This window comes from Athene noctua, chromosome Z, assembly GCF_965140245.1.
Source record: "Athene noctua chromosome Z, bAthNoc1.hap1.1, whole genome shotgun sequence".
In the NCBI taxonomy this organism is placed as follows: domain Eukaryota; kingdom Metazoa; phylum Chordata; class Aves; order Strigiformes; family Strigidae; genus Athene; species Athene noctua.
The window spans coordinates 89,646,246-89,668,695 of record NC_134077.1 but is presented as its reverse complement, the minus strand read 5'-3'; the positions used below and the strand labels follow the sequence as shown (position 1 = coordinate 89,668,695).

The 22,450-nt window shown below is 35.8% G+C and overlaps 1 protein-coding gene across 12 annotated transcripts in view; it reads left to right on the top strand.

The window, feature by feature from the left end:
- KIAA0825 (KIAA0825 ortholog) overlaps positions 1 to 22,450 on the top strand; it is a 251,648-nt gene that overhangs the window by 33,317 nt on the left and 195,881 nt on the right. For 11 of the 12 annotated variants that reach the window (XR_012635634.1, XR_012635635.1, XM_074933019.1 and 8 more), the window contains 3 exons: positions 1,243 to 1,382; positions 12,540 to 12,708; positions 18,179 to 18,848. Coding sequence is in view for 10 of the 12 variants with exons in the window: in XM_074933015.1 (XP_074789116.1) it covers positions 1,243 to 1,382; positions 12,540 to 12,708; positions 18,179 to 18,848 (979 nt within the window). In the remaining 2 variants the exon portion in view is untranslated. Of the gene's footprint in view, positions 1 to 1,242; positions 1,383 to 12,539; positions 12,709 to 18,178; positions 18,849 to 22,450 lie in introns of those variants that run through there. The other variant, XM_074933023.1, reaches the window with a different exon arrangement.

Here is a 22,450-nt window from a genome sequence, read left to right as displayed (position 1 = left end):
AATTTAAGAAAATTATATATCCATAAAATATTACGTAGTATTGTGCTGTTAATTCAGATGTGCAAGATAGGAGGCTTTAAAGGACCTTCACATTTGTTCTGAATTTGTTTTGAAAGAGCAAAACCAGAATCAGTAGTGTCTGAAGAAATGCGCAGTTCTGCTGCTTGTAGGTCTACACTCGAACACCTATCATCCCGACCTTGCATCTTAATCTGATGTTCTTTTGGAGCATGTGTCTTGTAGACTGTTCACTTAGAAAAACTCTCAGTCTATTATTCTAGTAGTGCCTCTGGGTAAATTTCCAACCAACACTTTTATTGCTTCATAAAAGAATATTGCTTGTAAGAAAAAACAGTGTATTTATTAATTCATTATATTTTGTTGCCCAAACATTGTGTGCATCTGAATAGTTACGTTTGTTCCTCATGTTGCTAGTGCAGTATGAATAGTATTATTAAATGCTAAATAGTGGACATGAAATATACTGGTTATTAAGAAGTTTCCACTTTTTACATAATTTTTTATCTAACTTCAGTAGCAGGCCATCACTGGTTGTAAAATCAACTTCATTATTTCTCAAAAAAGAGAATACAGAAAAAACAGAAAATAGCAAAAAATAACTCTGCTACTTCTTTGCTTCCATTATGGAGACTCCGGGGATTTAGTGTCTTAGTTTGAGTAGGCCAGTGGATTTGACCTGTGTTTTGGCAAAGCATTTGTTGAGTAAAATGTGTATATAGCAAGATGACACTTGTTTTCTGGTAGGTTATAGTGTTTTTGTTTGGATTTTTATGTTGTAATTATTTATAGTGATGTGCTTAATTTCCAGAAAGCGGTTACTCCTTGGACAGAGATTATAAGCGCACCGAAAATAAATTTACTCTGTAATGTATTTATTTTTATAGTTTCCAGTTGTAATAGTGAGAATGTTCTCTCAATATCTTAAAAAGAAAAAAAAGTCTGCTACTCCGATTAAGGTAAAAAAATTGATTTTTTTTTTTTTTTTTAAAAAGCAGGATATTATGAAATTTATCTTTGCTTTTCTTTTTTAGGTGTCCTTCTCTGTAGCATTCTACTCAGAAGCATGCAGGAGGTTTACTGTTACACACTGATTTTATAATTCCCTACATAAATGGTTTCCTTATTGATTTAAGTATTTCCAAGGAACAAAATGTTGTGTTTTGGTACTTCTAGTCTGAAGTTTTTTCATTATTTAACCACTTTTCTGTGTCTAATTTACAGATTCTGAAAATGGAATGGGGAGGAGAGTATTCTCTTGATTCTTCCAGTTTAGACTGTTTGTTGAATGTCGTTCCTGGGGAATTGGAGTTCCAACAAATCCTTAGTGATCTTGATGAAGAAATAAAGAAGAATTCTTCTAGGTAAAGAGTATTTTATTTGTATCCAAAATATTAATGAAAGTCATTGCATTTAGGAAGAAATAATGACTTTTCTTCCTTTTCTAGTTGTAGGTTAAAATTCTGATAATTATTTCAGTAGTAGTTTTGCCTTAACCACTTGAGCATTTAACAAATTTTTAATGCCATATAATTTTTGTGCTACAGTCTTTCTCTGTATGGTATTTTTAACAGTTGAATCATCTTAATCTTAGGAATTATTGCAGTAGGTGTGATAGTGGAGGAAGAAAATGTGTATTCCCTTGACAGTTGTATTTCCTACAGCTATGAGATAGAATTTTTATTCACTAAAAGAGCTACAGAATTTTACAAAAATGCAAAATTTGAACTATGTTCTTTAAGCATTTTTTATGGAGGTAGAAAAAGCAAGTAAGTTAATATATGTAATATTTTTTATATAAGCCATTATTTTACCTATTTCAGTTAAAACTTATGCTGCAGTAGATTATTTTCTAACCAGAATTTGTTTTGTAATATATTTCACTGTCCACTTCTTTGTAACATACTGGTTTCCAAAAAATCAATGCTGTAGAAACAGTGGAGGTACTGAAAGATTTCTTCGTTGATGCAGATTTTCTGCATGACTACAAAAAAATCGGCTCGAGGTTTTGTGCCTTATTTGAAAAGTGGTGGCAGTGTTCCGTGCCTGAACTCTTTAGTACCTTTAAAATACTCGGCTCGGTGAAAGATGCTCGTAAGCAAATAAACCGATCTCCCCTTAAAAGATTTGATAATTAAATTTTGAAAATGCTTGCCTTTGGATAACACTGCATGTAATAGATTTGTATGATTTCCAAGAATGCCCTTCGTGACATCTGTTTTAAGATTGTGTAGTTTTAATGAGACCTGTATTTGTGAGAGGTTTTTCCTGCCAAAGAGCTTCTTGAAGAACGCGGATGAACCATTGCTGTATCTCACTGAAAACTGATTGAGGTCATCTCTGAATTATTGTTATACTGCTTATGGCCAAGCTGAGAGATTTTTTCAGACTTCTTATTTATATTACTCTTATCTCACGTTTTGAACATTTTGTTTTTAAAACCTAGTGTTTACAGATGTAGTTGCAACAGTAGTAATCCTGGGGTAGAAATGATAGCGAGAATCTTAGAAATACGCTGTTGTGGACCCCTGCATAGTGCAGTTTCATAGCACAATTTCCCAGCTGTTGACATCAGTGAAATGTAGGTACTTACTTAGAGTTTACTTGATGTCATAACACAGTTACAGGTACTGAAGTTTTGAGTTGCTATGGTCTTGTATATCTGGGAAAAAACAGCATCAGCATTTTTGGCAGATGTGTTGTCACCTCCTCAGCTACCAAATCAAAGTGATTTTGTCATCATTATGCAGAGGCAGCCTGAGAGTTGGAAGGGTTATTATCAAGATCAATCTTTGGAATGCATGCTTCGCTACTATCTTTATTTTTAACGTGTGTGAAATGTATGCTGCTGGTTGAGAAAACTTTTGGCTGTGGGAAAGCAGGCCAGCTGTTCGTTCCTTTTAATGGTATTTTATATCAGTTAACGTTTTGTGTTACGTTTTCCATTAACATCATCACAGTGGAACTGTGTGTCATATTTAAGAAAGATGATTGTCCCTTTCTCAGGTACATAGTCCAACAAATCAGAAGGGCCTTTCACTATAAGTTTTGTAGGATCCAAACAGTATTTTATCCAAGGAGAGGAGGAAATTGTTTTAGGGTGTGGTACACAGCAACGCATGTCAGGAAAAGCTTTGTATTTCTGCTGAATTGACACTTAAGCTAGTTTTCTAAACTAATTTTCACAGGGAAAATCAGAAAGTAGCCCTGTAGTTACCAGGTGATATTTTGCTCCTGTAATATGTCAGTTTCAGAAATGGAGAGGAGTTTAAAAGAAGATGGACAGCAGCTGATGTGACTTTTAAATTAAAAAGAGTCCTTTTATTGCTAATATATTAGAGGTAGCATGGAATGAAATCATTTTCAAGTTACCATTGATCTTTGTAAGTGGTATGATAAGAGCAGCTCTATGCGCTATGGTGATACAATTGGAATACAATCCATTTTTCATCAGATAGATTTATGATTTTATTATACCACAGAGAATAAACATAATAGTATACGGCATATATATATTTTTAAAAATAAAACATTGTGTAAAAAATTATGATCCAAAAGTGTGTAAATCACTTGAATGCTCATTTATTGCCTTCCAACTGAATAGCTTTTATAAAATTGTGTGACACGACAAATCAGATATGCTTTCCAGCACTTGAATTACCTTCAGTATTTTTGTATTGTACCAATTCTGTTTGGTGCTATAACAAAAAAAAAAAAAAAAAAGAACAAAAAGAAAAAAAAGAAAAAAAGAAAGGCCATCTGTGCGAAATTGTTTTATTTGTAAGTTTTAAGGGAGTAAGTGGTTCATTCATTCACTATTATATAACAGAGCTCTTATTACACTTGAATGTTACCTTTATTTTTACAGCAGTTTATAGAAGCAGGTGAATACGAACTCTCAGAACTATTGTCATTGCTGGCCAGTTTCTTGGGCAGTAATAGTCTCAGGTTATTTTAAAGCATGAAGTTGTATTCATAATTTCATCAGGATGACCAGTTGTCTTTCCCCTCATAATTCGCTTTAACTTTTACGGTTTATCAAAACTGAGTCTTGAGATTTATTTTTTTTTTTCCTAATTGGAGGATTAAGAATTAGTAAGAGTTAATTTTTGAACAATGCACAGAGCTGAATGTTCAGCTGGTATTTAGTACTTCTAAGCAGAAAATAAGGTACAGAGCTTTAAACCAAGCTTATAGTGCATAAGTTGAAAGTGATTGTAAGCATGAAATCTCTTCAGCAATTGATTTTTTTTGTGAATTCAGTTCTTTCTTCATTGAGTGATTGGGTCGCTTTTAGTGATGGTAACGTGATGGTAGATTCTATGAGACTGTAGGACAGTGTGAGGTATTCTGGGTCTTCTTCAGCAGATCAACTACTCAGAATTCAATAACATTATTTACTAATAATTGTATCTCCGCAATACACTGGAGACCATATCTTTGTGAGGCTTTTTGCAAAGGCTTAATTTGACTTCAATCTGATAAACTTCAACTTGACCCTCTGTCTAATTAACAGTAATTCAGTCATCTGGGACTTTGATGAAGGTCTTTTTTGAAGGGCTCCGGTGATGTCAATACTAGTAAGTGCTTATAGAGTTCCATCTTGTCCCATAACTGTTCAATATAAATTGTAATCAGATCCTTAACTTGTGAATAATGGGACTATCTGGAAAGTACCTCAATAAGGATGTTAGTATGACATTTTCCAGTTGTTGATCACAACTTTGCTGATTTGCATAGAAATGCTTCCAGCTATCAGTACCTCACATCAAAGGGATGGAGGAGTTTCAAACAGGATATTAAGTGCTGCTGTCTCATTCCATTTTCCTTTGTCAGAACTGGAGTGTGCAAGGGCTCCTGTGTTTTTAAACTTGAGATGTGCTGCATGAGTTATCATTCTCTTATTTTGAAGAAAACCTTGTCCTATTCCTCTCTGGAATTTTCAGAAATCAGCAACACCTCACTTTCCTGTTATTCAGGAGAATTAGCAAAATCTTGGTGTCTCCATCCAAAATGCCAGTAATGGTTGAGTATTTGAGAGACTTTCAAGCTAGGGATAATAATGGAGGAATTCAATCAATAATTTTATCGATTTTACTTGGACCTAATACTCACCACAGCTCTCAAAAATAATTTGAGTCTTCTGTGTGAATATAACCTGCTTGCTGTACAAATGCATACTTTAGTATTTAGTTGAGAATTTAATATCTATAGAGATATTAAAATAATATTACTGAAATCTTTGTAAAAATAGTATCTGTCTACTCACCGCCCTGGACTAGTTACTTAGCAGTAATTAATTAAACTGAGAAAGGAATGTAATTTTATTCCTATTCAGCCTGCCTTGCCTTTGTGCACAATCACTGAGTTTGGAATAGTTCTCATCACGTTGCTAGCTGGACGGCACATGTTTTCTCAGAGATTGGCTGTTCTAGTAGATAGACAGTTCCTTTACTCCAATGTATTGTCAGTATCTTAGGTAGGTAGTTAGCTGTCACATCCATCTACAGAAGATGTAATCAGATGTTTGACCGCACTGCAAAATATTCAAATTCATTTCATATAAGAATGCACGTGACAATTATTTTTTTTTAGCTGTCATTTATCAGTATCATGTTTTGGTCAATGGAGTTGAAAGACTCCTATGTCTCACTGCCAGTCTTCTGAAATAGCATCAAGGCAAAGCTTTCATCCTGTGCGCTGAAATAGCTCAAGTCTTTAAAACCCATTGGAAATTAAGGGTAGGCAGTGGTTCGGTTAGAACTGGTGGTTCTCATACGCTCAAGCTATTGGGTAGGTTTCTCTTGCTGAGGTGTAGCAAAGTCACCACCATTCTGTTCCTTTCTGGTTTCAGTGGTACAGTTACTTTACAGTTTCAGTGGATATGTTTTGTAATTAGCTAAACTAAAGATATGAAGAAGCTCGAAAACTCCTTCAAGTGGGTTCTGCATCTTTGTTTTACATCTTAAAGTCCAAGATCACAATAAGAAGAATTTGAGGAAGTGAATTTTCTTCAGGGCTTTTGGCTTTACAATAAGCTCCTAACTTTCAGACTAATTTTTTAAAGAATTGCTGGTTTTAAAAACAAATATCAAGACATATTTGTCTTAACATTATTTTTCTAAAGAGGTAAAGTTTTTGTAGTCTGTCTTTGTTGCCGCTTTTTTGTGTTGCTGCTTACAACATAATGTTTAACTTAATTTTTACTAGTCTTATTTTATTTTCAGTAGAGCTTAGATACAAAGCGTGAATAAGAGAATGATACGGTCAAACTATGAAAAAACAATGTTAACACACACAAATAGGTGATAAAAACCCTTTCATTATTAGCAGCAGCACCTTTGTTTTCTGATTTTCTCCTCTGCTGTTGAGGTCACCAGTGTAAAGAACATAAAATATGAAAAGGAATTTCATCTGTTTATGCAGTTGGTTTAATGAGAGAAAGAAAATGGACATGCTGGAAGGAATAAACTGATGGTCAGCTAGACTAGAATGAAACGGCATAAACATTAGAGACCTGGAAGTGTAATAATCTCTTTTTTTTCTGAATTTTGGAAATTGTAAGAGATACATTGTATCGTGAGTGTTACTGTAGGTTATCATAAGCTTTGAAGGAACATGCAAGATGATAAATCACAAGTTTTGGTAAAACCTCCTGTTTCTGTTCAAGATAAGATTATCAAATTCCTTTCATGAATCTTTCTGGTTTTCTCAATCGGATTGTATCTAACAGTCTAAAAGTTACTAGAAAATAAGTTAATTTTTTTGTTAAATTGCTGTTTATTAACACACAGTAGTGCAGAGGCATCATCAATGACCTCATAATATTGTCTGTAGGTCACGGGAAATTTTGTTAACATTTCCTTTTTAACAGGTGAGCTTTCAGTGTAACAGTGAAAGTGCGTGTGGGAATTACACTGGTAAAAGTCTTTCTCAGAAAGATTTCTTACTACTCAGAAGTGTGCGGCAGGTCCTTTGAGACACAGGTTTTCAAATGATATGACTGATTTTGCACAAAATGCTCTGTATCTTTAGCAGTCGAACTTTTTAATAATAACGAAGTAGTGTTATGTTAGTGCTCCTATCTTGAAAAAAACACTGGAAACAATTATTTCATTAATTTGAAAACAAACTGTCCTTAATAAAAGACATGTAAACTGATGCTAAAAACAGATCTCCATGAATATGAGGATCTTAAGCATAAGTAACATGAGGTTTAACGATAATTTCACTTTATAGTTTAGCAGTTTAATTTAACCAATCTCATTGTCATTTTATGGCTGTTCCATATGCTGCATGAAATAAATTGAAACAGTGATTGTTAGAAATTGAAAGGAGTTAGAAGATCATCCTTCAACTTGCGCGTGGTGTTCTTAGGGTAAGGAAAATGATATATGGAGACAGCAACCCTCATTTTGATACCGTGCTTTTCAAAATAATGTTGTATCGGTATGACAGCGCTTACACCATCAGTTCTGTTATGGTACCTGGTTTGTAACTCTTTGTCTGTTGATGCAGCCACTTAAAAAGCAGTCTCTCCACATGCTTAGGTTATTCCTAAAAACTGTCATTAACTTAAAAAATAAAAGCACATAGGAGATTTCAAATTTAGACCTTCTCTACAGTGGGAATACTGACCAAATGGTATTGACGTGCTACTCCAGAAGAGCACTGCAGTGTGGACACAGATGACATAACAGGAATTTGCTTAGGTTGTGGGAGAAAAAACCCAACCAAACCTGAAAAAAACAACCCTCACCTGTAAAAAGGAGATGCTGTTTCGGTGAGATAATTTTCACTGGCATAACGGTATACCAGTAGTACTAACCACAAGCATTGATGTGCTCACAAAGGCTCAAGATACTCCTTGTGTGGGACTACAGGGTTGGGATTTTTTTTAAAAATCACAATCAGTAAAGTTTACAAAAATATCCATACAGGCATAACTATCAGATTCCTTTGCTACAGAAAAACGTTAGTTTTTTTCTTTGAGCTTTTATATTCCATTCCTTGTTTAATAGTTTGATGACTATATTTTTCTGTTTATGTCTTCGTGGTTCCATGGGTTCAAAGAAAGGTGGGGTCATCTGTGGAAGAAAAATAAACTGAGGGCTGTGAAATACTAGACCACTATCTGATTTAAGTCCTTGTGTCACAAACTGGTAGAAACAATGAAAACATTCTGAGAAATCTTAACAATTTTTTTATCTTGGCTGCTTTTACTCTTCTTTGGCAATTCCTGGTGACCGCTGTCAGAGGCCTGGAGACCTTCCATCTGACCAGCAAAGACTATTCTAGTGCAGTACCAGTAGGCTAACATCTGATAGAGGAACTAAGCCCCTTCTGGTTAGGTTCAGCAGCATCTCAACATTGGTACCTGAGCACCGAAAACACGAGTTGTATGCCTCACCGCATCGTTAAGGTTCAGTGTTTCAGAGGACGTTTCAAAAAACATACATACAGAGCACAGAACCAGTCAACAATAGTAAACAGGAAAAAAGCATTAAGGGCTGAACTGTCTGATTTCCCTGTTGTACTGCAGATCTTGTATTCCTGATTTAGATGGGGTTGCACACAGACATGGTTGCATTTTTCCATTGACTGCAAATGATTTTAAGACGATTCATGCTCCCATTGTACATTTATAGAGACAGTTGACATAATCTGGCTCGATGCCTCAATTTGTTCCGAAAAAGGAGCTTATTTACTGCACTGAAATGAGTTAAATATATTTGCAGGTATGCTTTAAAGAAAAACGATTGTTCGTGAGGAAAAAAAATAATTTAGCACTTTATATATATTTTTGTGATTGTATTTTTAAGAATAAAATTCATTAAATACATTTAGCATATTTTTCACAAGAATGTTATTTTTTTGTTTACAGTTTTTAAAATCTCAGCAAATTTCCTTTCTAAAAAAGGAAATCAAAGTCTCATTATTCCTACGCTGCTATGAAATATAAAGTTTTAAATACTAGCCTACACAGTGAGGATAGTTTTAATCTTACTTGGCTGAAGTCTTTTATTTAGAATCATTGCCCTCTAAAGCCAGATAATACGCATTAAATTTTTTTTCAGAGGTAAGCAAATGCTAAATATTTAATTTCATGATGTAATTCATGTAAAGGAATAAGTGCCTATAATTAACCATGTCATTGTAATAGTAAGTGTTGACAAAAATCTTTAAAGAAATAACTAGCAGTGTTTTTGAGACCATGTTTACAAACTACAGTATGCTGTAAGTAAACAGGGTGAAAATATTTTTATTCAATCAAAACCGGTTTTAGTCCTAATTCAGTGTTTACTTTATTGGGCTAAAAGGATTAAATAAAATGAACAGACTTATCATGATTTGTACCTACAGGGAGGGCCACTGAAATGTATCCACCTAATCCCCTTATCGGTGTTGGGACAAATTACAAAATACCTCGTCTTGAGAAGGCTGTAGCGTATTCATAGCTTGTACTTTACTGGCTTACACACAGATTTGTACGTCAAAAATGAGTGTAAAAACTGGTTTGTAATGGAAGCAGATTGGCAGAGAGTCACGGCAGTCGTGCCCTTTACAATGCACAATGCGGCAATCTGTTGGCCGTGTTTGGAGGAGACACATCAGCACACCACAATAAAACCCTCTGGTGGTGTCCCAGGACTCAAGGTGTATGAACAAGGCATTTAGTTTCGTAGTCCTGAGAACAGGTTTCACAAGTGGAAACGATACATGCCAGTCTTTTGTCGGGTTTAGAGGTGTCCTTGGTGGCTGGGCTATCCCGTCTGGAACCCGGCGGGGCCACAGGCAGACGGCGGTTGTTTTTCATGGAGCTCCTTTGTGCTCCTGGTGGGGTCCTTTGATGATGGGAAGACACTTGTTTCACTGCACTTCATTTTAAGCTCAGTCATGCTCAGGGAAGTCTTAAGACTTTTGCATCAACTTCATAGAAGTGTTTTACAGGCCAGCCACGTATTCTTAAGTTTTAAGAGTTTTTATGTATTTTAGCATTAGCGTAGTTACGGAATTTCTGAAGATAATACACCTGCTAAATGTGGTGACTTGATTTTGATAGAGTAAATGCACTTTGAACGGTTTACCTCATGTCTTTTAATCATAAAACAAATAAACCCATAATTCTTAATGAATACAATTAAATATAGGAAAATAAGATGTTCAAAATTACCTACGTATTTTGATGTAATTTTTTAAAGAAGTTGTATAGTCACAGTTTTGGAAATAATTTATGGTTTTTTTTTCTGACATTCAAAATACTACATTTTCTCTGCACCTACATTCTTGTGATCGTACTTGCATTCTGTAATTGTAGTTGCTGCAGTTTTCATATTCAGCTTGTTATTATTTAGTACCATATCTTCAAGAAACAAAAGGCACAAAGCGAAACCTATCATGGATGATATGTCTAGATGGCATTCTCAGAAAAAAATATACTTCTCTCTTTTGTGCTTCTTGTAGGTAACTTAAAAATAAAAGCAAAATTCAGACTACCGTTTATCTCTGAACTCAATTTAGTGTGATCATTTGCTTATTTTTTCCCCCTGTTTTTTTAAACGTCAATTCAAGCTAACAGACTTAGTTCCCAAAGGTGTGGATGACACTGATTTACTTTATTGCTGTTGATCAGAATGAGACAGCTCATAGGAATTTAAGGTACAATCATAACATCTGTAAAAGAATAAAATGCAAATCACTCAATAGATGAGAAAATCCAGTAGAAAATCAAATAAATACTTCTTCCATGTCCTGAAGACTACTACAGGCAGAATTAAATGACAAAGTACCATCAGTGGGTGATATGCAGAATGGCTTTTCATCACTGATTTCCTGTAACAAATTGTTACGGGTTAGTAATGCTTAAGATTTTTTTAAAAACCCTCACATTCGAAGCAGATTATATATTTAATAGAAATCTTTATCTCCCAAAAGATGATATTTCATGCAGAATGAATCTTTCCATACAGAGGAGTTATGCAGAAAAAAATTAAAAACTTTATTCGAGGTTACTAATAAAGAAAATAATTTCCCTTGGTTATTTTTTGTAAAACTGAAGGTCTTTAGTTTGATATTTTTGTCACAGCTTGTAACACACTGAAAGATTTGGTTGTTTTCCAGTTTCTTTTCTTCCCTCTGCTCTTGTTCTCCTTTTCTCCTCTTTCTGTCCTCTTTTCTAATCTTCTTCTCTTGTCTTCTTTTGGCAAAACTAGTCAAGTTTGACAATGCTAGAGAGCAGTTAAAGAAAAAACAGGCATACTTCATCTCTATAAAATAAAGAGGCAAGTGGCAGTGTAATAGGCAAGTTTGTTGTTTGGTTGATGTCATGAAAATAGAAATATGATCAAAAGTATCTGACACTGAAATACCTGTAAAGAGTTGAGTCTCATCTAATCCTGTAACCCTACAAAAATAGAAAGAACTATGTTTTAATTTGTGTTAAACCTTGCATGCCTTGCAAGCTGTAAGAATGTAAATGGAATGACTAATATACTCCAAAATAAAATTGAAATAGCAGTGGGAATCACTTTGCACTTCAATAAACCAAAACTGGCATCAGTCTTATTGTTGGCTGTGTTTGTATTAAACCTAGATCTGCCTAGATCTAGTCAATACTATTTTTCTAACTGAAACCATATAAAATATTAAGCATTGCTTTTTTAAAAAAAGTAGTTCTGAAATACTGAAAACATGTTTTTGTAGGAAATGATAGAGTTGATTGTTCCTGTTTTTTTCTTTTCTTTTTTTTTTTTTTTTGTTTTGATGTAAGTGTCCACACAAATAGAAATAAAACAATTTCAGATATTCAGTTGTGATTTTTGCAGCTGAAATCCCTATAATAACCATACCAGCCACACCTGATTTCATAAACAGGGTTATGATTCTAGATGAATGTTAAGGAGTGGATCAGCTCCTTGAAAACAAACTCTGTCTTCTCTCAAGCATTCTAATGACAAAAACAAGAAAGAAAAGATCTGCTTTCTCAGCACAACTGACTCTCAGATTCTTTTCAGCATTTTCTGTGATGTCAGTGGGTCTTCAAGAAGTCGTTAATATATGTTATGTATTATAAAAAAACTGCTGATTGCTAAAGGAGCAAAATGACACATTCACCTTTGAATATGGTAGTTGATTCAGTTTATATTCTCTGCTTTAGCTAATTAAGCACCAAGGACCAGATCTTAGGTTGGATGATGTCTTATTCACTAACTACTTTATTAAAAAGTACAAGATTATTTGAGAATTGAGGCAGTACTTATTCTTGCTGAGGATGAATCTGGCCTGAAGGAAATTTATTTTAGCTCTAGCTCGACTATATTTAAATGTTAATCCTGTAAATTCAGGCCTCATTTTGTGAGAGTAATTTAATCTATGAAGAAGAAGGACTGGTGTTACATTAATTTGAAGCAGTTTTTCTCTTTGAAATGTGAAATATATAAGATGTTTTTATCTCCAAGTCACGATAAAAAATCCTGTGGTTTTTGTTTTTGTGTTTTGGTTTTTTTTTTTTTTTTTTTTAGCATAGAACAGTGTCTTAAGGACCTGCGATCAGAAGTAAATGAAATATGTCCCGACGAAATACTACAAAGCACAACCGACTGTCTTCAGTGGCTAAACAACTGTGGGTTTAGTTCTGTCAGACCTTATTCTACACACCATGGAGAGCTGATGAAGTTCCTTAGGACCCTGGTAAAAATTATTTACTAAAGATTTTAATGTTTGGGAAAGTTGGTTATATGATGGGGGTGGAGGGTGTTGAGGTTAATTAGTTTTATCATTTCAGTCTTCACTATGGTGAGGATGGTTCAGAAATTTTACTGTAAGGCTTAGTACTATTTTTAATGTCTGCAGCAGGGGGTTATGTTTCCTTTTGATCTTGCCTTAGATAGACAAACTTGGGAAAAAATCTTTTCACTGATTCTACCACATGTTCAGTGCTGCTAGGACTGGTTTCTAAACACATGTTGGTAAAGCACATCTGAAGTTACTGTCTACACCAAGGCTGTTACTGCTTGTTCTTCGCTTGTATCAGTATAAATTTAACTCCTCTAATACAGGTTATCGTCCTTTATGCATTATTTAAGCACTAACTTCTGTGCGAGCTGAGACAGGCAGGATGCAGGAACAACCACAAAACCACGGATGAAATGCAAAGAGTAAATTTATTTTCATTACCTCATGACCTGGGGGATCTCCACAGCAGGACCTGGGCAGAGGTGCGCAAGCAGGGATGCAGGCACTGCAGAGCTCGGACCTTGCTAGCCAGAAAGAGAAGAAAGAAAATATCTGGAACCTGCTGCTTTCACCTGTATATATCAGGGATTTTCACAGGCGCAGTTTTCGTAGGACAGGAATCTCAAGGATGTTCGATAAAGTGCCTCTGAGTCTCTTACTATGTCATCTGTGTTACCAAAACGCAGACATTCTACCTGTCAAGCACACAAAACTAAACAACAATTAGTATGATATACGTGGTTTTTGACACCCCAGCTGCAAGTCACTTGAGCGTGTTTACAATCCTCCTCACCAATCTTCCGTTGTATTCCCACAACTTCCCATCTGCTTTTTCTAATTAGAAATGTGGGAGCTACATCCATTGTTCTAGTAAGTTGTACAACTAGACGTAACCAGAAATCAAATTTAATTTCAGTGAAAAATTCCATCATTTTAGAATTTTCATGCAAAATTTTTATTAAAAGTTAACCTTAAAATATATGTATGGAAATGGAAAGTTGAATTGGCAAGGTAAGTGAAGGATGATACCTCAGTAAATAACAGCCTGCAAGATTATATATAAACTATGTACACGAGTGTTTAAACGATGTACGTGTGCGTGAATGTCAAACCAAATAAACCGTATCCAGTGGATTGTTCTTTGACACTTCCATGTCGTGGTTTAGTGATAGGACGTGAACATTTTTAGGCTAGGCTGTATGGGCAGAGGAAAACTGCTGTGGAGAAGTAGAGTATTTTCTCCTTTGGGACAATCTCCTGGCTAGAGCTCAAGATTCATCAGATTGTGTCTTAGTTTTTAACTCTTAAGGTTGTTGATCTTTCAGTCACCCTTGAATACACTGGATATTAAACTGTGTCAAATGAGGAACTAATCTCCAGGAACACCAGGTCTTTAATGTTCATGTGGTGAAGAAGTGATTTTGTGCCCTTCTAACACAGGTGATCAGTATGAATGTTGCTGTTAATAGTCACCTCACGCAAGGGTGTCAGAGACTGCTGCATGTCATATTTGATACAGAAAAATGAGAGAATCCCAGAAAATGCCGACGTCGAAGTGGTTATTCCTTAGTTTGGTTAGATCCTTACTTAACCCCCTGAGAAGAGGGCATGGCCATGAGGACTTACTTGCGTCCATTCCCTGCTCTCTTCCTTCTCCAAGGTCTAGTCAAGCCATATACCTGAACACCAGGTGGCGGCATTTGTTTGGGAAACACCAAAATGTCCCCATCTCTGGAATGCTTCGGGTGTATCTTACACAAAATGTGCTTCCTAGCTCCTCACTTCCCAGGAGAGTGCTGACTGCACGGCGGCCTGGCTGTGGGATGTAGCGTCCCGTTGGGCCTTGGGAATGGTTTCTGTGTCAGGCTGTGAAACAGGCAGCAAAGTGTGAGAAGCCTTAACGTCGGTTCTGCACAGCTTATCAGGAAAATATCTGTGGAGCTCAGGAACTGGGGCATCGCAGTTTCCAGGCTCGTGGCTTCTCAGATAATCCAGCCTGTTGTGTAGATGGGACTACAGATGAAAAGTGCGTGTGTGTTAGCATAGACAGTCCATCTGCAACAAGTTGTACTCGCAGTAGATAATCTTTAGCTCCATAAACAGCTCTGCAGTAAACTATTTTCAATAATATTCAGCATTAACGTACTTATTACAGTCTGACCTTGCTTAAATGTCTATCTCCATCCATTGAACTAATTACTCAGTTGACTTAATTTCTCACTTGCGAGCTTTTAATTAAGTATCACACAATGCATCGTTAATAACAGTAACCTTCCTCTATTTCAGGACAATATATACGTTGTTATCACTTACGATGCGTGTTTATTTTGGTAGGGATTTTGTTTATCTTTTAAGCTGCTGGAACAATTAAAAAATAGTGCAAAGTTCTGTATGTGCTTTGCCTGAGATGCTGTATTTAGATTTAATGTTAGTGTAGAATTTGTGAACTCATGGAAATGCTGAGAGGTTCTTCATGAAGCCTGAAGATGTTAATTATGTAAAATTTTGTCATTTGATGTACTGTTTTGTCACTCTAAATATTTAAGATCTGAATATGTACATGAACGCATCTTCATTAAATTCTGTTCCTGCTAAACTGATGATGAAATCTTTTTTTAACAAAATCTTTATCGTATTGGTTTTGTTCATTGATATGATAGTAGGTAGCAGTCCAGTTGGTAGACCACAAATGTTTTCCTGTATATTACCGTCACTAACTTTCTGTGCTCGTAAGAGAACTTTTCATGTTTTTCTAAAACCTTTGGATACTAATTTGGATCTTTTTCTCTTGAATAGTTTTGGCATGATCTTTTGAAGTATTTTTACAGATTAATTTTCAAATAGAGAAGCGTATGTCAATATAGGCAGTGTTCAAAGAGACTTGATGACACTGTGTTTTCAGAGCTTCAAAGTTCACTTCAGGGGCTCTTTTTCTGAGTAACACGAATTCTGAGATGGCATCTGCAAGCTACCTCTTTAATGCTTTAGTTTAAGTTGCAAAGGGCTTGAAACAATACTTAGAGTCTCACTGGCTTTCATGAATAAAAATGTTTCTGCTTAACCTTAAAAAACATCAGTAGGGATTTGCTTGGAAGACAGTTTGGATTCATCATCCAAAGGCATCAGTTGCATTCACTGTTTTGACAGCTTCTCTTGTTTTGCTCGATTCAGAATATAATATTTAAGCATGATTCATAAAAAAAAATAATTAACCTTTAAACTCCAGAAGTCCACCTGTGGAGGCTCAGCTCTTCAACACAGTGGTTAGTGATCAGAGTTTCAGTTTACACACTAAGACACATTCTCTTTGGAGACACAAAACTTTGCAGATTATTTCAGTAGGTAATAAAAGATCAGCCTTATGTATATTCATATTGATATGTATGATTTAAGATTTTAACTAGTTATACATATTTGTATCGCACGCACATGCTTTTATAGCATGATATTTGACTGATAATTCCCTTTATTATTCTGTCATCCACATGTGATTCCTGCTTCTAAGTAAAAAAATTCATAGGAAGCATTCTGAAATAAAGATGTAAAATGGAAGGAAAATAGCTAGTCTGTTATTTTAAGACTTTCCTTTATGGGAGGCAATCATGCTCTCTCTCTTTTGTTCAGAATTAGCTACTGTGGTGCAAGTCTTTTATTTTTTGTTTTTCATCATGGAGCACTCCAGAGTAAAGGGCAATAGGAAGGTTAAGCTTTTTTCTCCCATAGGAGTGCAACAGTTCTGAATCATCCAGAACAAAGAATAGAAGTTCTGATATTGAAAATTGTTGTGACTCAAAAGAATGGGGGAGGGGGGGAACCCCCACTGAAGTTTTTGTTCTAAATTTTGTATTTTTTATATTTTTATAAGTTATCTACTGATTAAAGCTTGCTACAGTAGAATAATTGAACTGGGTTGGAAATTACTATATTTAAGCAATACTATACTCAAATTTGATTTATTTCTCTCTCTTTCAAAACGGAAAAAGAAATAAAGCCAGTAATTTCCTCAGGTACTTTAGGTTAAATAAATCAGTAGTTCTGAAGGTGGAAGGTTTCTTTACCAGCCTGGCTTTAAAGGTCTTGAGTGGAAAGAACTACCCTTAGTGATTTGCCACAACACTTTTCTCTGTTGGAAAGAAGGGATAGGAGGTGGGGGAGCAAGTGAGAGGGCTTCTAGATCCTGATTCAGCTGAGGCTTGCCTGCTTGGTTCCTGAAACCCAGGAAATGAAGAGTACCACCAATTTCAGTTTTCTTCTGACTGTGGTGGGGAAATCTGTAGTCGGTGCAGGTCAGGGATTGAGAGCAGGACTTTACAAATACAAAGTTGATGGGCTAGAACTGCAGCCAAAGCCAACCTGCAGTAGGGAAGATGTTGAAGATGTGGGAACTGGGTTTATAACAGACAAGTTGGGTTATTTTCTGAGAGAGGAAGGAGATTTTGGCGTCCAGTGACCACGGGAGTTTGGACATGCCTTGTTCGTGCAAATGATTCATCTCACACATATTAAGGAAAGCTGCAGAGTACTGTTTAAATTTGTGTCATTCTGGGCCAAGCAGAAAGCACTGAGCTGTGGCAAGAGGAGCTGCTCCCTGCTGCATGGCCTCTTGAACCTGGAGCAGGTCTAAGGTCGGAGATCCTGTCCCTGGACCAGGAGGGAGCTCTTCAGGCCCAGATGAAGTAGGAGCAGCACATGCATCCGTGTGGTTTCACCTCCTTTATTAACTGGATTCCTCCTCCTTCTCCAACCCTTGTAGCTGAGATGTGTTTAGAGGCTGCTGTGTTGTTAATGTATCTGCCTGCTTCTTGGTTTGACAGGATGCACAGCTGCTGCTGCTTCTGCCCAGTGTGATCTAAGCCTGTTCAGTTCTTAGAAAGTTCTCAGTTTTAGTTCTTTAAGGGGTCCTGGGAAGATTGTTTTATCCTTACAGTGGCCTTTTTATGGTTGTCTGTGGAGCCAGAACATAAGAGGCAACAGTGTTTCATTTCATAAATTCCTGTCTTGGTTTTATGAGCAAATCCTCTCATTATCTGTGTAAACCTTGAGTAATTTTTCATACCATTTTCTTTCAAAGATGTCTGTGTGTGTGGACCACAACAAGCAGGCTGCCAAGGCTTACCTAGTGAGCTTTCCAAAGCCTTCCTTTGAATTGTGGGTTAGAACTGATGGAGAAAAAAAGTTTGAGAAGGACAGGAAGAGGAATGTGAGTTACTGGAATAGGTAGACAAGGAGATGGATTGGTTCATAAATCCATGGGAAAGGAGGCTTTGCTATTTCTGTTAGTTATATAGCAGTTTCTTTGAGTCTTTTATTTGCTGGTAAGATAATTAGCATTGGAAACATTTGGTACTTTAGCATGAAGCTGTTCATTTTATGAACCAATATTAACAAAACATTTCTAAAATACTGTCTGATTTACCTTTGTTAGCAAAGCTTGCTGAAGAATGAGCAAAATCAAGAAGAAATGATACTTCACTTCCTTCTGGATCTCGCTAGTCAGTGTGGCGTCTCATTTCCCTGTACTCCAAGCGGGACATCTTTTGAGTTAACATCTTCCCTTCATGCCATTGAGGATGACTCAACTATGGATGTGAAATCTCTCTGGGATGATGTGAGGTTGCATCTTCGACGCTTTTTAGTAAATAGACTGCAGAGTCAAAAAGAAACAAATACTAATGCTTTACAACAGCAAGTGGAGTTTAAAACCCAGTGTATACAGCAACTTTTCTTTCTTTATCCTGAATCAGAAGTTTTAACGAAGTATCAAAGTATGCAGAATAAATTTGTTAGCGATCTTCTGCAGAACTGTGTTTTGTCTAGTTGTGGTGAAACAAATTTTGATAAGGTGGTTCGTGGTTACCAAAGTTCAGTACCCACATTGTGCTCAATGATAAAAGAAGATTTGTATGTACTAAGTGGAACTATTGATCCTTCTTCATCATTGAAGTTTATTAATGAAACTTACCTGGACACCATCACCGAAGAAATGACAGTTCTTCTTGAAAGGCTTTGTGAGCTGCAGTTCAAAGAAAATGCTCTACATATGGTTAAGTCAAACAAGACTTCGAAGAAGCACAGAGGAACAGTTCATGCTGTGGGTTAGTAGCCTTATTTTATGTTCAGTTTAGTTAGATATTATTTTAATTATGCTACTTTTTTTTTTTTTCAATATACTTGATTATTTCCTATGAAGAGAGAGGCCTGAGATTATTAATTACAGCTTTATGTTTTAACCATATTACTGCAGTTGAATTACAGACTCTCAGAATTGTGATGAAAAAGATTTATAATAAGGGAGAGTATCTTATGCTTATGCGTATAGAAACCCCATCATAATTCACTGGATAACATTGTCATGTCAGTCTTTTTTCCGTTTAACTTACTCCAAATGCTGAAATTACGTTAGAATGGGAACTGTTTAATCCAGATTTAAAAACCCACAAACTCTTCATTCTTTTACCCCCACTTCTTCAAACTGTCAGAAGTTTAAAGGAGATTATAGGAAAGTCCATACAATAATGTGACCATGATATAGACACATGTTCGTCCATCAGAGCTGACCCAGAAGATTACTTATCAGATTCTAATTCAACAAACAAAACATTTTGGTTTCTTAGTCTTGTGAAAGTACGGTAAGTTAGTTAATACTACCTAGTCATTTCTTATTGTTCTAAGGAATTTAAGTCTGGAAAGGTATTTGTTATTGAGGTGGTATTTTCTGTGCTTTCCTTTTACAGTTGGTTAGTCTGACATACTGATTTCCAAAGGGAGGAATCAGAGCTTGAGGAAAATATCGTACAGAATGGAAACGTTCATAACATAATTGCATGATTGTATGTAATTGCTTTGTCATTGCAGAGTTTTGAGCACTCCTCTGTGCCAGAGCTGTTTGTTTAAAACATAGCCTTCCACAGAGGTGAAAAGTAGTTTGCAGACAGAAAATATTAAAAGTTTAGAATCATGAAAAATACAGAAACAGAAGATGGATTTTTGGGTCGTACGACTTGCACAAAGGATGAGTGAGGTGATGATCTGCCAGGTCTACACAGATGATAATTATACTCTTGTGAGTTTTAGAATCAGTATACATGTTAATGTAAGTCAACTAGAAATTCCACTGGAAGAAATGCAGAAATAATTTTTCAACAGGAGCTGAAATATGGAGGAATATGTGGAACATATGAAAGATAAGGCAGGGGAAAAGGCACGCAGACAAATAATGTGAGGGTATGAGAAGTTCAAAATAAAGCTGATATATTAGTGGGGTGGAGTGTTGGTGGGAAACAAGAAGTAATGTCAGAGTAATGTTGACTTATGAAATGACAAGAAATATATCTGAGTTACACAGTGAGATGGGAGTCAGTGAAAGGATTCACTGATGAAAGATGACTGGTAGGGAACTGGAAATTTGTAACTTAATTTTCCTTTCAAGCTCAAAATACCTCACAAAGATGGGGAAGTTCAGTCAACTCCATTTTACATCTAAGACATGGAGATTAAAGTGACTCTCTAAAATCCCACTTTAACTGTTATCAGGAGAAGGAAGAGTCCTTCAGTCTATTAAGATAGTAATTCCTCTGCTTAAATTTTCTTTGCCACAAGACGTGTCTTTAGGTATTTTTGTGCCAGCACATCTATCAGGACAGATTTTCAGTACACAGTTCTATTGTATATTCTAAAGAACAGAGGAAGATGAAAGTACGCAAAGTAAGAATTGGGATCTGCTTGCAGCTCCTCAAACATTTAGTGCAATTCATTTTGGGGGAAAAAAAAAAAATAAAAATTCTGTATTTCATGAATCCCACAGAAGACTTATTTTTATTCAAAATATATTCAAGGTTAGATTTGCAGGCACAGCAGCTGTCCCCTTAGCACTCATAAAATGTGTTTAGAAGTGGTGCTTGTTAATCTCATTTAATCCTCAGAATTACTTTCTTCACAGTGGCTGTCATGCTCATGTCTTCATCTCTTCACTGTATAGTACTTCATATTATATTACTTCAAGAGGTTGGTATGGGAGGCAAGCATTGATTTGCCTCCAGTCTTTCTTGCTAGTTTTCTGCAGAATCAGACTGTTCTAGACAATCTGTGGTTATAGACTGCAGGCAGCCAAACAGTAAAGTGACAACAGTGAAGTCAGCAGGCTAAAGCAAAATAGGGACTCAGCGTTTCGAAGTTACATAGGATTTTTTTTTTTTTCCATTTTGCAAACATGTCATAGCCTATTATTTGGTATTATTAATCAACTCAAGCAAAATTTATACTTGTATCGTTACCAAAACCATTATTATGGAATAGTTTGTTGTATTTGAGCTCACATGTAAAGAGTCTTTTCTTGAAAGAGACTTCTGTCTTCTAAATATTTGAATATACCAGATTTCTACCACACTCAGTCAGAAAAAGGCACTTTTCCTTTGAAATTAAAGTGTTCACAAAGCAGTTCACACTGAAATAACCACTCTGGAAAAGATTCTACAGAATAGCTATTTTGGGAGGTTTATAATGGTAGGCAAGTTCTTAGTGTCAAGTGGCTTTTCCTGCTTGGAACTTATATTAAATTCTGATACCTTTGCTGCCCTCCCACAACTGAGAGTGGAAGTCTGTATTTATACATATCTTAAGTTAAAAGACAGCTTTAATTGGTAGCCTTGACAGTGATACCCAGTTTGCTGAGTATCATAAAAAACCCATGCTGGAGTACAGAGGGAAAGGGAGAAGAAGAAGGAGATTTTTTTTTCTTAGCTGAAACACAGTTATAGCAATGTGTTTCTTATTTTTTGGTGTCTGTTGCCTCTGCCCTCCGGGAATCACCAAACCGGCACCAAACCAGCACGTTTCATAATAGCAAAATAATTTAATCTAGGGCATTCAGTTGGGATTGTTATCCCAGAGGTGAAAAGAAGTGTTTGTGTTTACTTAGTCCACCCACAGGGAAATGTGAGTTTTGGTTTGCTTGTTTGTTGGTTCTGTTTGTTTGTTTGATTTTGTTACTTTTATTTTGTAAGAACTGCTGTAATCAATCCTACTAGATAGGAGAGGAAAAAATCACAGAAAATAATGAAACAATGCTAGAACCTCAGAAAACTTTACATAGATGACCTACTTCTGTCAGGAAAATATAGATAGTCTATAACAAGCTTTAACAGAGTTATAAATCTTTAAAATATTTCGTATGTAACAATCTATTTGTGAAGTAAGGAATTAACATTTTTGTTTTCGTACTGTATTAGAACAGTTATTTGTCAAGTACTGTAATGAAATTGTATCCATTTATCGGGATCGAGGATGAGCATGGTTTGAGAGAGAAGATGGCAAAATGGTGTGTGAAAAGAGGCAAATTCTTTGGAACTTGGCATCTTTGATTGCCAGCTCTAGTGGAGGCAGGTGGTTTTATGTTATAACTTGATCCAGACAGCTGGTTTTCAGTTTATCTCTTATGATTTTTTGCTTCGATTTCCAGTGTGGTATTTCTCAGAAATTATTTGCAGTAAGTCTATTAAATGTGGATTGTCCCGATACCTTTTAAACCTTTTTCGTGTTCCTTTGTTTACAGAAATGTTAAGCTAGTTTAATCGGGCATTACTAGCCTATCTTAATCCTTCATCTCTTTTAGATGAAGAAACGGCTACTCTTATAAGTGATAAGACATCAGCCGAAGAAACTTAAAAGCCATGAAATTATACACATTTTACGTATCAGT